This window comes from Protopterus annectens, chromosome 9.part0 (assembly GCF_019279795.1).
Source record: "Protopterus annectens isolate FY-2018-M chromosome 9.part0, PAN1.0, whole genome shotgun sequence".
NCBI classification, from domain to species: domain Eukaryota; kingdom Metazoa; phylum Chordata; order Ceratodontiformes; family Protopteridae; genus Protopterus; species Protopterus annectens.
In genome coordinates this window covers 702,656,216-702,674,360 of record NC_056743.1, presented here as the reverse complement: position 1 = coordinate 702,674,360, position 18,145 = coordinate 702,656,216, and the positions used below count along the sequence as shown (strand labels likewise).

General features: G+C 38.4%; 1 protein-coding gene across 4 annotated transcripts in view; it reads left to right on the top strand.

The window, feature by feature from the left end:
• Positions 1-18,145, top strand: part of LOC122811470 (class II histocompatibility antigen, M alpha chain-like) — a 304,256-nt gene that overhangs the window by 11,630 nt on the left and 274,481 nt on the right. Inside the window, exon 1 of one of the 4 annotated variants that reach the window (XM_044083324.1) lies at positions 6,283-6,667. The exons of the other annotated variants lie outside the window; for them this stretch is intronic. Within the exon in view, the coding sequence (XP_043939259.1) occupies positions 6,556-6,667 (112 nt within the window). The 5' untranslated portion in view covers positions 6,283-6,555. Of the gene's footprint in view, positions 1-6,282; positions 6,668-18,145 lie in introns of those variants that run through there. 4 annotated transcript variants of the gene reach the window in all.

Sequence of the window (18,145 nt, the reverse complement as noted above, 5' to 3'; positions counted from 1 at the left end):
CGTAAAATATTGCACAGAGCACATACTGAATACAGTATTCAGTGGGAGTTTTTATCTTTGTGTGAAGTATTGCACAGAGCACATACTGAATGCAGTATTCTGTGGGTGTGTTTACCTTTACGTAAAATATTTCACAGAGCACATACTGAATGCAGTATTCTGTGGGTGTTTTTATCTTTGTGTAAACTATTGCACAAAACACATACCAAATGCAATATTCTGTGGGTGTTTTTATCTTTGTGTAAAGTATTGCACAGAGCACATACTGAATGCAGTATTATGTGGGTGTGTTTACCTTTGCGTAAAATATTTCACAGAGCACATACTGAATGCAATATTCTGTGGATGTTTTCATCTTTGCATGAAGTATTGCACAGAGCACATACGGAATGCAGTATTCTGTGGGCATTTTTGTCTTTGCATGAAGTATTGCACAGAGCACATACTGAATACAGTATTCTGTGGGTGTTTTTATCTTTGTGTAAAGTATTGCACAGAACAGGGTGGCCTAATGGTTAAGGTGTTTGCCTTATAAACACAAGGTGCAGGGTTTGAGTCTAAGTATTGCTAACCTATGAACATATACTGATTGCAGTATTCTGTGGGTGTTTTTATCTTTGTGTAAACTATTGCCAGGATAGTGGCAATAAAAGGCATAAATGTCAAATAATAGGCAGGAAAATTGAGAGTAGTCTAAGTGTTTTTTTTTTTTTTTTTACAGAGATAGTGGGACATCCTTTGAATAATTTTAATGAAATTATTGAGGAAGAAAAGAAGTCTGTTAAAGGTGTCAGAATGTCAGGACTGGTGGATATTTGTTTAGATGGGGATAAGAAGGAAACTATAGCTATTTAAAGATTTCAAGTGTGCTGATAAACTACACCATCTTTGGTGACAAAGTGGTGTGTAATAAAATCTTGGTTACTCTAAATAAGGGTGTAGCCAGGCATGCACCAAATTAGCCAGAGCGTACGAATAATTCTTACAGGGACAACATTTTTGTCATCTGTTTTTCTCCTGCTGTCTACCAACCATCAGCTCCTTTGCAGCCATTTAGGTAAATACACCCACAGAATACTGCCCCCAGGGCCAGTGGAAACTACGGCCCAAACTGCAGAATCCTGTATAAATGCATTCTACGGACATCTCCAGGAATGCATGGATCATGCTATCCCAAACAAAATCAAGACCCAATCATCCAAAGGCAGGCATCCAGTCTGGTGGACCCCAGCCATAAATAAACTGTACAACAGAAGGAGGAAGCTACTACATGATAGAGCAAAATCCCTAAAAGGGAAGGCATCTCTGATCAGTACTAGCAAAAAATTATGATCCCTCATAAAATCCTCCAAGGCCAGCTTTGAGAGAAAAATTGCACAGGACACTAAAGACAATCATAAGGCTTTTTTCAATTATGTTAGGAACCTGGGATGCAACTCCCAGACTTGTTCTGAGTTGATTCTAAGCGACAAAAAATACACTGAACCCGCAGACATCACCAATATCCTGGCAGACATGTTCAGTGAAAACTCCCCCCCCCGCCTAAAAGAGCAAGTATCTATCCCGGCAGAGTGCAGCCTCCCAAACATCTCTGATGCTCAGGTGAAGGCCGCCTGCTTCCATGGGACCAGATGGCATCCCGGGTTGCGTCCTACATGAACTCCAAGAAGAACTAATCCCTCAAGTAAAACTGCTGTACAATCTCAGCCTCACTACAGGATATGTGCCCAAAGAATGGCGTACAGCAACAGTGGTCCCACTCCACAAAGGTGGCACTTCTGCGGACCCTGGAAACTATCGCCCCATAAGCCTGACTAGCCTAGTCTGCAAGGCTATGGAGAGGATCATCATGGAACTCATAAACAAAGACATTGGGGACCTACAGACACTAGATCCTACCCAATTTGGCTTTGTCAAGGGCAGATCCTGCCTTTTGAACCTGGTCGACTTCTTCGAAACAGTCACCAAGGCCATAGATGAAGGGAAGGTAGTCCACACAGCCTATCTGGACCTCGCAAAGGCATTTGACACAATACCCCACTTGGGCATCATAGATGAGCTATCCAGCCTAAATATAAACCCCTATGTCACAAGATGGGTTGCAAACTGGCTCAAAGACAGAACACACAGAGTCAGAGTTGCTGGAGCCATGTCAGACTCGAAACCGGTCACAAGTGGCATCCCACAAGGTTCTGTCCTGGGACCTCTCTTGTTCGGTATTTACTTTTCTGAGGTACAGGCCAACGTGGGAGGACTATGGCTCACCAAGTTTGCAGATGACTGCAAACTGGGTGCCATAATCGACTCTCCAGCTGACACAAACATCCTTCAAAAAGGTCTCGCAGAGATGGATAACTAGTACCAGAGCCATGGTCTAAAGCTAAATGCCAAAAAGTGTATAGTCATACCCTTTGGCAAAAACAATGTGCCCACAAATTACCACATAGGTGGTAACCCATTAATTACAGAGAAAGTAATTAGGGATCTGGGGACCCAAGTTGATAGCAATCTCTCCTTTGACAACCACATTGCCAAAGTGGTTAGAAAGACCTTCTACATAGCCCACCTCATCATGAAAGGATTCACATCTAGATCAAGAGAGGTAATCGTGCCCCTTTATTCATCCCTCATCAGACCCATCATAGAATACAATGCCCCCTTTGGGATGTACCTTACCCGACACCTGCAGCAATTAGAAAGACCCCAAAAGTACCTCACCAGAAGGATCAAGGGACTCAAACAGATGCCATATGCTGCTCGGTTAAAAAAACTCCAGCTCTATTCAGTTGCATACCACCTACTTCGAGGTGATCTATGCCTGACATATAAAGCTATGTCCAACCCAGAATTAATGGACATGCTCTACCTCAGTAAATCTAAATCCTTTAGAGCCACGCGCTCGAGGGACTTGAACCTCAGCACAGAAATAAATAGAACATGCTGGAGGGACAGATTCATAACCCAGAGGCTCCCTTCGCTCTGGAATAGAATTCCAATTCATGTTAGGCAGAGCACCTCACTGACTCTCTTCAAGAAGAATCTTGATGAGTGGATGGGGGATCGTAGGTTTGTCCCGGGGATTACTTCCGTGTCACTATTAGACAGAGGCACAGTAAACTAAACTTTAAAAAGGGCACAGTATACTCAAATCAAGGGGTGGCGTAAGCCAAACACAATCGGGCTAGGCTTATAAATGCCCCAGGGCAGATAGCCTAGTATGAACCTATGAACCTATGAACCTATTTGTCCCCACTCCACTGGTTTCAATAGCTGACAGTGAAGGCCCATTATCTAGGCAGCCTGCAATGTATTTCTATTACATCTTAGCTGCACCATTCTTGGTGGTTGACATGTGCATCTCCTACCTTGAAGGTCATGCTGTGCTTCACTTTTAGTGGCATGGAGTACATGCCTCCATACATGTCCTCTGCAGAAGGATACACCCCCCAACCTTGGATGACCACTTCTGAAGGCTGAGTATGTGTCCCTGGTCTATCTGCTGCATGCCATTCTCCTGTTCTTCTATGTTTTTGTTTCAGCAGACTGGGTCACCCCCCCCCCACTCCCCAGAATGGGCGAACTGACATAAAACTCCATTCCTTCTATCCAGCTCCTCCAGTGCCTGAACCACTACTCAAACTTGGGTCATGTGGGTTACTGTTGGGGTTTTATCCCTCTATGTCATGGAGTTGGGTATAGGGAAAGATTATGACCAGCACAAGGGCACCAAATTTCTCATCTTCATATACAATGGTGATATTGAAAAGGTTCACGTAAGCCTATGAAGAAGATAACTGTGTCCAAAATTATGTATGCTTTTTATATCACTAGCTGTTCATTAAAGTTGTCTAACTTTAGTACACATTCCATATCTTGTTCTATATTTAGGCTATACAAAATAGGAAAAAAGGGCAGTTATGTTGAGAGATAGTAGTGACACAGAATTTTTTTAGCAGGTCAGAAATTTCTAGCTATTTGTCTGCCTCGAAAGAGCACCTGAAGTTTTAATTAGGTACATGTGATTGATCTAAAGCCATCACTGATATCCTAGATTGTATTCTAAGAAATATTCTGTTGAACATTTGTGTAAAATTCATAACTTGACTTGTTAGAGATTAAGTGATTAATGTTATTAACATTGCCTCTGTCATTATTGGAGTTGTATTAAATAAGCCAGAAGGTGACAAAACTGAATACAAGGCATCCCTGCACAGACAATCTGGAGGAAGTGTGCAGTGAATTAAAGTTATTGTGCACACCTCTGTGTTTGCATAAACATCTGTCTGGATGTCCATTGTTTGTACATGCTACAAGCCAGTAAAGCTGCAATTAGCCTGGCTCCTCATATTTTTATATTAGAGTGCAGTGTCATTCTACACAGCAAATGGTGATGAGTTCAACGCATGTCTGTGGTGCATTTGATGCTACCATGTAAAATTCTACTGAGAAGGGAAAGAGAATATAATAAAAGTTATGATTGCATTGCAGTTGTGATGGAAACCTAGTGCAGACATGCCAAGGGAAGATGACTGTATTTGTATAAATAATGAGTTCAGGCCATTAAAGAAACACTTTTGTGAATATTGGAAAACAAATGATATAGACTGATTTTGTGTAGAAGTAATTTATTTTGATTCAGTACAAGACTTTTTTTTTTTTTTGCAAATGGACGCAGGAGCAAATTTTTTGGTATAACATATGATCAGAAATGATTGATACAAGGAAATATCTGACACAGAATTACTTCTGCATATAAGATATTTATCAGGATGAATTCACGTTATTTCATAGTTTCATAGTATAGTACTAGGCTATCTGCCCTGGGGCATTTGTAAGCCTAGCCATAGTGATGTGGCTTTTGCCACCCCATGAAATGGTACAAAAATGTACAGAATAAATCTAGAATACTGTGCCTCTGTCTAGTAGTGACACAGTGAAGGTCCCCTTATATAACAGAATTAGTTTACTGTGCCCCTGTCTAGCAGTGACACAGATGTGACCCCTGGGGTAAACTTACGATCTCCCATCCACTCATCAAGATTTCTCTTGAAGAGAGTCAGTGAGGGGCTCTGCCTAGTCAGTGAGGGGCTATCAGTTATAGACAGAAATACTTGTTCTCGGGTACAAATGGTTATCTCAGAAAATTGAACATTTTTCTTAAAAGGGTATCCTAACTGCTGATAGTAAACAGAAGTAGAGTGGCTCTCTGCATAAAGATGATTTATATGAAAGTAGTGGAATGATTCCAAATGCTATAGATGCTATTTATTACTTTTCTATGGGAACACTTTAGGCAGTATTATTTTGAGTAGAAAATTAGGTTATATAATATATAGCAGATTTTGCATATCAGGTGAGTACCTAGAGTGACTGATGGCATAAAAAAGTACACAGAGTGGCCACTGGCATAAAACAAATATAAAATATGACTTTAGGCATAAGAATATGTTTTACAGCTTAACTATCTAAATAAAGCAAGCCTGCCATAGCAGCATACTATACAAAGTGGCTTTTGCACATTATGATATATAATAATAAGGTATGACAATCTTTAAAATGCCAGTAGATCCAAAATGATAGGCAATTTGGAGTGTGGAAAATTGGTTAACTTGCATGGAAAAAGATTAGCGTTGCTAAGAAACAAATGTCATTGAAATCGAAAGGGAAGTTTCACTACTACTTAATGTGGCAGATGATAAAATGTATGGGCTACTGCTCAGTTTATTAGCAGCAGACACCTGGCAGTTAATGTTTAGAACTAAAGCTCTGATGTTTTACTAAGTGTTTACTGTGCCACAGGACTACTCTTCTTAAAGGTCTTCTGCAGTACATGTTCTATAACTACCTAAGTACGCTTAGGAATGGGGTAACATAATGGGTGGCAAAAAAGATAAACCTGCATCAAATTAATTCCAGGAGTACTGCGTAGATACATTTACAAAATCAATTGGGTCCAAGGCCACTGGCAATTGCAGAACGATACAAACTTGCAGAACATTACCAGCTTAGGCATAAAGTATCTAATGTGGGTAGGGCATGTGGTCTGAAAGCATACAAACAAGGCTATAAAAATATTTAATGCAAGACACTAATATACACAAGACACTGTCCTAAACACTGCAGTTTCAATTGAAGGAACTACAAAGGATGTGTTTGAAGTGTGCAGTTAACACGGTATCTTTCAAAGGGGTACAAAATAACAAACGTGTTTTCACCGTGCCAAGATTTCCGACAAATCCAGTAACAGTTGGTTTAAAGAAAAAGGTGATACATCGCGGAAGTTTACCGCGATTTGGATTCAGTGAGTGCAGTACATTGGCCGCGAGTGGTTTTAACTGTATGACTGTGTGATATATTGTGGCATTCGGCCACAACTGGTGGATTTTTAGGGGGTTGTTGCATTTGTCGCAACACTGTCTGATTGACTCCTTCCCCCTACACTTCCTCTTTCAGCTTATCATGATAAAGAAGCTGACAAAATGACAATGTGCTTAGAATGATATATTATTGCTGGATATGGCAGAAAAATAAAATAGAGAAAGCAATGTAAAACGAATGGAGCTAAAAGCCCGAGCATCATTACAAATGGCTTCTGTTACGAGTACCGACTACAACAAGCTGTTACCAAGGATACCGTCAAAGCAAACAGCAGTGCAACAAAAGACAGGTAAGGCGAAAAAGAAGGTAAACATAGGTTGGATTCGTTTGTGCGAAACAAGGAAGGAACAGCACTACTTGATTAAATAAATATGAAAAATTGAATAAACTGCTGTCCCTACATGATATTACACTTATCTTCACAAAGCGGTATTAATTATGAATTGACAAAGCACGTAATGTCCAACAAGAAATGTGAGCTTGAGTATTGTAAAGGCTATGAGTGAGCTAGAACAAAATGCTGACCCATAGTTTTTACAAAACTCGTAATACAATGCCAGCTGTGCAAGTGCAACTAGAACTGTAAAGGCTGAAAAATGCAGATATTATCAAAAATAAAACAAAGTGAGTGGGCCATGTCATTAGTTCCAGTAACAGAGCCTAAAGGTACGCTGTCGACTTGGGAGATGTTACAGTTATCATAAACCTGGCTGTATGTACTATGATGTATCCATTACCATGGATACAGAACATGTTTGCATCAGTGTTCTGACATAGGTGGTAGCATACCTCTCAACCTCTTTGAGCAAAAAATCTGGACAAAGCCTAAAATGATGGTGGACAAATAGGGACAGAATTTAAATATTGCTCTTACAAACTTAGAAAGTTGATAGAATAATATGTTTTGGATTGGCATGAATTTTCTGAAGGATGTGGAGTCTTTAACTCAAATGTTTGTCATTATTTAATGATTTCAATCCGCGGCTATTTGCCAGAAAAGTACAGATTTTAGGAGGAACGCACAAAAATATGAGGCAAAAATCTGGGCATTCTGCGAAAATCTGTACAGTCGAGAGGTATGGGTGATAGTTACCTGCCTTGTATATGCCGTGCTGCTCTTCACTTTATTAAGGTCTTCTCATTGTTTCTAAGTGTTGTTAGTCCAGGTAACAGTTTTAAATTCTGACACTCTGAAGTGCGAGTCAGTGAGACTGAATGTACAAAAATACGGACATCTGTATACCAAGCTCAAGATCACAATGCCTCAGAGTATTCACTTTAGTGATCTTGGCGTTAGTAAGCAGGTGGGGGGTAAAGGGGAGCCTTGCCCCCTCGCAAAAAATGGCTTTAAAGGAGAACAGCGTTTTTCAAAATTTACTGTTCTTTAGTTTTACTGTATTTTTCTCATAATTTGGGGACTTGCAGTTTCAATGCTTAGAATTATAATAGGGAGATTTAGATATCTAAGCCATACCAACAATAATCAACTATCCAGATTTTTGCAGAACATCCAAATTTTTGCCTCCAATTTTTGATCAGTTCCTCATAAAATTTGTGGTTTTCAGGCAAATCAGAGAGAACTGAAGTTACGAAACTCACTAAATAATGTGAAGACATTTGAGTTTCAGACTTTATATCCTTCAGAAAATGCATGAGAGCACAAAACATATTAGTCTAGCAATGTTCTAAGTTTATAAGAGTGATGTTTAAATTGTGTACCTTTTTTTGGGCCTTTCTACCCCCATTATTTTTGTCTTTGTCCAGATTTCATGCACTAAGAGATTGAGAGGTTTGATGGTGACTCAGACTATATTCGTTTTAGTGAAACTTTAAAATTCTATTGCTTCTTCACTCTGACCAAAGATAACTTTGAGAAATCATTGGAACACTGGGGTGTCATTAAAAAAATGACCATATGGTAGGCAAATAGCACCACCCCCCAAAAATAAAAATAAAACTGCAGGCAGTGCTTATTTTGGGGTTTTGTATGGACCCATACCGCAATGCTAAGAAATGTAAAAAAGGTGTTAAAATTTACACAAGCTAGTAGGCTTAGGCATAAAACAATAAATTCATACTTAACTTAAAAAAATGCTCAATGCGATGAAGATGTCCTAGATGTGATATGTCTTCAAAAAGAAGAGAAATAGCTAAGATGGGAAAAAATGAAGCAAATTATTCAAAAGAGGACTGAAGCAGTTTATTTAATGGAGAAATCCTCACCCATAGAGTCTAGAAACCAGGCTCTATCTATAAGTTCAAGTGAGGCAAGTACTTGGTTAGCTTCCAAAAACAAAGCTTTCAAGCATGCCTTATGTCGGTAAAGTAGTAAAGTAATCCATGAAATGTTCTCAACAGTTGTTGTGTCTTTCAGCTTTTCCTGGTTAGGGGTCACCACAGCGGAACTCCGGTCCGCTAATGATTGACAGTAGATTGTTACATGCCGAGTTGCCAGCTCTGACGCACAACCTTCAACGAAGGTATGCCCATGCACGCATGTCTCCATGCAGGAGACGCTCTAGCTGAGAATCGAACCGGACAGCGTCTTACTGTGAGGCGACAACGCTACCGCACCACCACCGCAGTAAAATGTTCTCACCACTCTAAAGGAATATAAGTTTTGAGTCAGTAGAGATAAAGTTGCATTTTTTAAATAAGAAATTTTGTGTTGTGGGCATGTGAATAAAGACAATGGACTAAAAAAGCCATCAGAAAAGATGAAGTCTAAAGCAAAAATACCTAGGCCTCTGAATGTATTACAACTGAGGATATATCTAGGAATAGTTAACTACTACTACAGATTTCTACCAAACATCTTGATGGCTATGCAGATACAGAATGCACTGTTGCAGGATAAGTCTTTCTGAAAATGGAGAGACAGCTATCAACTGCCTTTCAGGGTAACAAGAAGAGGACTATGGACAGTATGCTCATCCACTTCAGTCGCTGCTGGAAGAACATGTGGCAGTTTGCCTTATATAAATGGCATTGTTCTAATGTACAGGCTTCCAGATAGTACAAACATGCAGTATTTGTTGTACAATCACTGAAAACAGCTCAACAGATTCATACCCGAACTGACAGAGAGATTCTTTGCCAGAAGTTAAGAGCTTAAAAAAAGTAACATACAGTCAAGTTTTAGCATTACTGAAAAAAGACATTTTACCCATGACAGCAGCAAGCCTACAGTGGTGGAAACTGTGCTCAGGGGCACATTCAAGGAGGCAAAGCTGCAGGTTAAGGCTGATTGATTTTCATGTTTAAAGTATAATAGGGCAGAAAAGCCTAATGCCATCTAACTCTTTTATGTGTATTATTCTGTTCTAGTTCAGTAATTGCCAAAATGAAATACCCTTATCCAGAGAGAAATTAGAAATAAACCTACTTTGACATTTAAGTACGACATTGTAAAACATGGAACAATGAACATTACTCAAAGTACTTTATATCTGAAGTTAGAAAATACATTGAATGGATGTCAAGGGAAACTACTACCTGATTCCATTGTAGCAATTTATTCCATTCTGTGTACCACAGTATTAGACAATGCCTAGGACGATAGCTAGCAAATATAAAAATTATGTCGCTGGCTCATAACATCATAGGGTATAAGTAGGGACAAACAAATGGAAAATTTAGTAAGCACATGTTGTGGATTCCAAATGTTCCAAAAAACACCATCATAGCAACATATTCTGATTGACTTTGCATGAGTATTCATGGACTGTGTTTCTAGTTTATTTTATTTATTAAAGTTTGTTAACTGGGGTTGGATTTTGATCCCCATATACCATTTTCTGGCTCATCCAGGAAGTAAATGCTCAAAAACTAAAACTATACAAAATAAACATATAAAATATGGACTAAAATAGAGCAAAATAATATGTAACAACAAAGTAAAGCAATTACAAAAATCTTAGGAGAATTGTGATGAGAATTGCATGGATAAGCAATAAACATAGATGCAATGATAACAACAACTATTCATTTTTGTGACATCCCCCTTTGGGCCAGTAATCAAGGAGCCAGAAACCTCAACATTGACTCCAGTGAGGGACAGTCACTTGGAACAAAAATAGATACACAGTATTTCCAGATGTAGCTGTTTGCATCCAGCACAATTTCTCTTAAGAGCAGACAGAGAACACGCACAGTCCGGGGTCTGGGTTTCCCTATCTCTCCAGGCCCCCAATAAGACTCCTCACTAGCACAGCTGTAGAGTTGAGTCCTCAGTTGAGTGTCCAAGTGAAGTCCTCCAACATCCTCTGTGAGAAACCAGTGCTCAGTGTCCCTGCTCCAAGTTGCTGACACATGCACTTTTTGAGATTTGATTTGCACACATAACTGGAAAAGGCTGGCACACATTTACCCGCTCTACTACCCTTTGCCCAGACAGTAAGGTAGTTACTGCCACCAGACACTCCAAAGCTGGCTACTCTAAGGCTCTTACAACGGTACGCAATTATACTGAGTGAAATTAATATTAATACAAATTGTAGTGTTTGACTAATGCAGCAAGACTCTCAGGAATGTCCATGGTGTCAACAAATATAAATACTCTCAAAGGTTAAAATATTCTCTAAAGGACCAGCCACAATGAAAAGTTTAAATATATTTACTAATAAATAATAAAAGAACATGAAAATACTAAATATCTATTTACAGTAAACATCGGAGTTCCATTCACAGGAAATATTAAAAATAATACAGATTAATAGGTTCACGCAGATACAGAAATCCAGTACTCCACTAATCTCACTATATTTTCCTGACTGATCTAAAGAATTACAATTCCCTGGTTACTTACTAAAGCAAGGCAAGATTATGTGGGTGAGAAATCCTTCTTTGTCAGGTTACAAAAACAGACTGCTCTGAGACTTCAGTAGCATCTAGTATTAAAACATCATTTTTGTGCTGGATTACAGAATTACATCACATACATCTGCTTATCTGATGCCTGGTTCCAGTACTACCCCCTTTAATAGACCCTGCCAGGATTTAGAATAGATGTGTTACCTTACACATCTAAAGCTTTGCTTAGATCTGTTGCAGCTTCTGGAAGTCATATAAGAATTTCAGACTTCCACCCTTCAATAGAAACAATAAGTTCACCCACAAGGACAATACAGAAGGCTTCCTAGTACAGATGTTTTGCCTCTGGCTGCATTAAGACCTGTGAGATACAATCTTTATGGCCTAAATGAAGTAATTTAATTTCAGGACATTTTTCTAAAAGTTAGCTGGGGCTGAGCTTAACCTCTTCTCTTCCAGTATCCTCTGTTACAATGTTAATTTCAACAGTTATAATGCAGTCTGACATACAGGTGTATGTATTTTTTCTGTCCAGCAGGGCCCACTGTTGGTACATATTTTAATATAAGCAGCTTTGCAAATACATTTCAACACAAGCACCTGTACAAATCAGTTTAATATACAAATGACATATAATTCTTTACAAAACTCCAGCTATCTATCCTGGCATATGTTTACATTCACTGCCCTACTTCTCCTAGCATACCTCACATCATCATAGTTTTACAATTTCTTGAACAGCTAGCTCAGACAAATAAGCTCTAAATTATTTACAATGATACATGAACATCAAAGTGAAATTGAAATGGCACCTAACGCAAACAGTCAGAGATGGATGACCATCAGATGCATGAAATAAGAACATAAAGGGCACTGTCATTTTCTTCTCTAAAACTACTCCAATACAGTCCAAAATAGACTGGTTCTTAACACAAAATAAGTTATTATTGAAATACTGCCCCCTAAGAAATTAAATAACTGCTGAAAATCAAGAATGACAGTGAATGTGTTAGCTATCAACAGAAATCAAACAGACTTTTAGCCACCATGGTAACAAACAAGAAGAAACACCAGCATCACAACTTCCAAACATTTCTACAATTAGATCCTGATGGGATTTTTAGCTCAGAAATAATGACAATGCCCCCAAAGCAGGCAATAGCCCACATGGACCGTCTGGTATCACTAAGTGCCATGTAGAATGTTTGGAAAATGGGCAGTTTTACAGCTGTCAAAAGACAAAGCCTGATGCTACAAAATGACAGCTAATCACTGGTAGTTCATCCCTGAAACAGCTCTTCCTGACACATGGTTAAGGAACCAGATAAATAAACAAAAGAAGTAAATAACAATCAAAGCAATAACACCTTATCCATTTATCTGGAATTGCAGACAATTCAGCCTATAGAACAACTGCAGCAGACCACTGATAAATACCTTGTAAATCATTCCACATTTCATCTATGTAGACATCACTCTAAGGTTAAAAACTGAAGGGAAAAGTAAAAGATGCCACAATCATAAAAGGTAGTACAACACAAATTATGAACGGCATCTGAACAGACAAGACTGGATTGGCAGTCAACAGCTGCCTTGTTGGCCACCTTGCTTTTTTGGTCTCTAAATCAAACTGACAAAAATGGAACATCACAAAATGCATGAGACAGGAACATTATAGTTATTTACGAATACTCTGAATGATCAGATGTCATTTGTATGAACTCCACCACCTCAAGATTACTGCAGTGTTCTTGACAACATCTCCACAAGTGGAAATCATTTACTATTCTTATCTGAGGTGGCATTAAGCATTTTATATCATCCCCCCCTTTATCCAGCTGCAAAAGGGTTAGCTGAATGGTTCTGGCAAATGCTTAATAAAACAATTAAAACCACGAGTAATAGCGGTCTTGACAGCAAACAATAAATACTTTTCTTTTTCTTTCCTTTTGCATATTGAAATGTACCTCATGCAACCAGTAACGCATCTCAAAGCTGTTCCTAAATGGGAACTTGAGGTCCTATCTTGAGTTAATAAAACCATTTGTATGAACACAAGTACAAAACAAAATTTTGGAATATGAAAGCTTTATTACATGTGTTAGCATATAATTATTGCTTTGATAAATGGTATACAAAACAACGATCATCTTTAATGCCCACACTTAACAAGAGAGATGGAATTTTGGCAACGAGCATAGATTTGCAAATTTGCAGCATCTGCTTAATACAAGTCCTAACTCCTACTGCAGGATGACTGAGTTTTGACAGTAGAGGAGATGGTAAGATATTAAATAGCATGTATCAAGCCAAACACCATTTTAGTAGGAGACTTCATCTACCCTGCCTTAAACTGAGACATGCATGCACAAAGATTTCTGGACTTAATACAAACTCCCTGGATCTGTTAGTCCACATACCAACCAGTGGGCTTAAAATCCTAGACTTGTTCATTGTCAGTATGGAACAGATTTACTCCCCATCAATTGTAACTTTCCTCCCTGGTCAAATCACACCACAAGTTAATCACATTCACCAAAAGACAGAAACCTGAAGCATCTTACAATAACTCATTGTTCAAAGATTATATGAAGGGTAATCTACTAAAACTGAGTGATGACCTGGCTAAATTCAAAAGCTCCTTCCATCTTGATGATCCCACTGCTTATGGAGAGTCCTTTACCGCAAAATTCTATGCATGTGTAAATAGATACATTGAAATATCTATTCCCTCATAAATAGATACAATGCCAGATTCAAATATAACCCCTGTTGTGGAAACCAAATATAAACAGGCTCTATAAATAAATCTAACTCTGAGGATAACAGAAATGATCTTGCTAAACAAAACAAGGAACTCCGGACCCTGATCAAATCAGCCAAATTCAGATACAAGGTAAAAGTAGCCACTCGTGTGAAGGTTAATCACATAGCCTTCTTTCATTATGTTAAAACTGTCAGAAACAATGTCCAGCACTCTGCAGAGCTAACAGTAAATGATATCACATGCTCAGTCGCCAAGGACATCGCCAGCGTACTGACACAAGTTTAGCTCAAACATCATTCTCTCTTCCCTTCAGTATTCTCAGACTATAAAACCACACCACTCTCCAAGGAACAAGCTCTCAAGGTACTATCAGAGGACAAGAACGTGTCTCTGGGACCAGACAATATATCAGGCTCCATACTGGTCAGCCTGAAACATGATGTGCCAGATCCTCTACAGAAGCTATTATAACAGATGAATGGAGAAAAGCAACAGTCATTCCCTTGTACAAAAGTAGGGCTTCAGTGGACCCATGTAATTATATATCCATAAGCCTGACCAGTCTCATCTGTAAGGCTATGGAAAGGATCATTATGCAATTTATAAAAGGAATATAGGTACCCTACAGACCCTCAAGCTAATCTAGTTTGGATTCATCAAAGGCAGGTCCTGCTTACTTAATCTTGTTGTCTTGTTCAAAAACGTCACTGAAGCAATGGACAAGGGCAAAACATTGCACATTACATAGCTAGACCTCACAAAGGTGTTCTACATCATTCTACACTCAGGTAGCATAGATTAACTATTCCAACTAAATATCAGTCCCTCTTTAACAGATTTGATACTAGATTTGCTCACAAACAGTACCCAGGAAGTTAGGGTGGGCAGTTGTACCGCCTCCCAAAGATCTGTCACTACTGGTGTATGCCAGGACTCAGTTCTTGGGCAACTCGTCCTTGGCATTAACATCTCAGAGGTCAAGACTAATGTCAAAGGTTTGTGGCTGCCCAAGTCTTGGTGTAATCATAAACTCCCTGAAGGACACCAAGATCTTCCAAGAGGGCCCAACCTGAACAAATTGGTGGCATCAAATCTATGAGCTACAACTAAATGCCAAGAAGTGTATAATCTTTTTTTTTTTTGTCTTACAAAGTGTATAATCTTATGCTTTGACAAGCATGACTCCCCTTTTAACTATCACATTGACAGCACACCCCTAAAATTGATCCTGTAGTTTGGGATCTAGGAACGAATGTCAACAAAGAACTGTCCTTTGAGCAGCATGTATCCAGTGTTGTAAGGAAGTCATTTTTCATAGCACAGCTTGTATCTAAAGGTGCTGCATCCAGATCCAGAGATGTAATCAATCTACTGTACTCATCACTCATTAGACTGAATAGTGAGTATAATTCTCCTTTTGGTATATACCTTTTCAAACAACGTCACAAATGGGACATCAATAATGTTTTTTCACTAAAAAATCAATGTCCTAAATCATAAAATCTATGCAGACTGTCTTAAAGCTTTGTCCTTCTTCTTGGAATCATGCACACTACTGAGTGGGGATCTGTGCATTGTGTATAGAGCTTCAAAAGACCCAGTTCTGTCACAACTATTACATATTTGCACAGCTAATGCTTTTGTAAACACCTACTGAAGGGATCTCAATCTGTTTTCTAAAATAAATAGATGTTGTAGGGAGAGGTACATAGGTACGTATTGCAGAGAATACCACTTCTGTGAAACTGCCTTCCTCTTCATAGTTTCATAGATAAGTACTATGCTAGCTGCTCTTGCAGGCCATTTTAAGCCTAGCCAATTTTCCTTAAAAGGTGAGAATCAAACCTTGTGCCTTGTGTCTGTTAGGTAAACATCTTAACCATTATGCAAACCCTGTTTCACTCCACAAAGCGATATACTTCTCTTACTCTATTCAGATGAAGTTGGATGAACAGAAGGGTAAAAATAAATCCACTGTCAGTTTAGCACTCTTGTCCTTCATGGATAGAGGAAATGTAAATGTCCCGACATATTCTTGTTTGGCTCATTTCTGTCTTATTAATATGCAAAATAAAAGGACTAAAAGCTATCCTGGGAATGTAAGCCTAGGCTTCTTAAGATCCTCACAGATCAACAACCTAGTGAGTATGTATGAACCTATGAATTAATAGATGGATGAATATCCAGAGCCATCCTGAGGAAGTGTGGATGATCATTGCCAAAACCAGAGAAGGATGTCCTATTAGAGCCGTAACCAAAGGATATCTGTTCATAGCTTTACTTAGAGAAAGATTGTTGGCCAGGTTACTGCTCAGTGAAAGATGATTGACTAGATTTTTACTTCAGGTAGGGTGGACACTCAGTGGTGTACTACAAGAAGAGTGGGTGACCATGTCATACCAGTAGAAGAAGGGATGACCATATCTTACCCACATCCATGAAGTATGACTTATTGTTTATGCCAAAATGGAGAGTGGACTCGGGGATCATGCCAGCAATAAATGCTGGCTGCTGCCCTTCTCAAAGGGCTAAGGATTCCAGAAAGAATGCCCTAGAGCCTCAGAAGAAGCTCAGGAGTATGAAGACAGAACCATCTGAGTGCTGATGCCAGTTATGTGTCTAACTCAGAAACATCTCCAAATATACCATGCATGATGCTTGAGCCAACCCTCACAGAGACCGAACTTCTGAGGGGAGGAAAACTGAAAGTAAACATTATGATGATGATTGAAACTGGTGCATGAAGAATATCATGCTTTTCCATAGTTGTACATTTACTTTTTCAAGAAGGTGAAAAAGTGTACCTTATTGTATGATGACTGCCATTATAAATGACTCCATTACAGAACATTAATTCTAAGTCAAACAGTCTAGTTAAATTACTGAGCACTGCTGTTGGAACCACTTTGCATTAGTACTATTTAAAATTTAAATCATGGCACTTAATTATATTACTGGCATTGCCAATATCTGTGAATTATTTACTTTAGAAAATCATAGGAAACAGCAAACTCTTGAAAAACACAAAAACAGCCAAGTAGTCTCTGAAACACCAAAACAAACTTTAATAGAGTGACGCGCTTTTAGTCTACCCAAATAAGTAGACTTCATCAGACAAACATATAAAAACAGTGTAACAACCTTTTTAAAGCCAAAAAGGTGCCAAATCCAAACCAATCGGCTCTTGTGCTTAATAAACCAGCATTAATTAGAAAATTTAAAGGTACATCACACATATACTGATAAAAATGCTAAAAAGTTATAGAAATGTGAAAATACATAAAATACATAAAAATACATACATATTATACCACCCACATGGAAAAACAGTTCCAAACCTCATACATTTCATTGTATTAAAATGTAAAGAAACAATAAATAGTATGTAATGTATAACTTAATATATTAAGTCTTACCTACTTTATATAAAAATCAGTATGTTTGTTGCAATAAATAAGAAATTTTAGAGCACTAATCACATGTACAATAATAAAAAATTTAAAAATTATTAAGAAAAAGGAAAAAAAGGAAAAAAATGAAAAAAATCTACCGGAGCAGACTTTTCTACTTCAAAACGCAAGACAAAGAAGTAATCTCATTAATACCAGGCAAGGTATAGGAATTTAACCTAAGCTGCCATAACAATTCACACTTTTCTAACAACAACTGTCAAGGTCCACCTTTACCATCTATAACTACCTGATCAATAATTTTGAACAGAAAATGGTGGGTCAGGTACTCATTACAGTGTCTTGCCAGTGCATTAGTGTTGCTATTCTTCTTAATATGGTAAATGTGATCGTAAATCCTTTCTTTAAGCTTCCGTCAGTTTTTCCAACATAAAATGCTGGGCATGACTGACAAGAAGCTAAATAAACCACTGATTTAGAGTTACAGTTATATCTACCTCTAGCCTTATAAACATAGTTGTTGACTACGAAACTAGTACCTGTGGCAATATACCTGCAATAATTACAAGATTCACATTTATAAGTACCATCAATCCTATGGGACTTTCTAATGTTGGTCTCCACTATGTTCTTCAAATTCCTACCCTTCCTAAAAATTATAGTAGGGTAGTTACCCACCTTTTCCACTAAGTCCCTTTCATGTAACAGTAAATTCCAGTTCCTTCTCAAAATATTACCAATCTCACCTGCTTCTGTACAAAAAGGTGTAATGAAACTC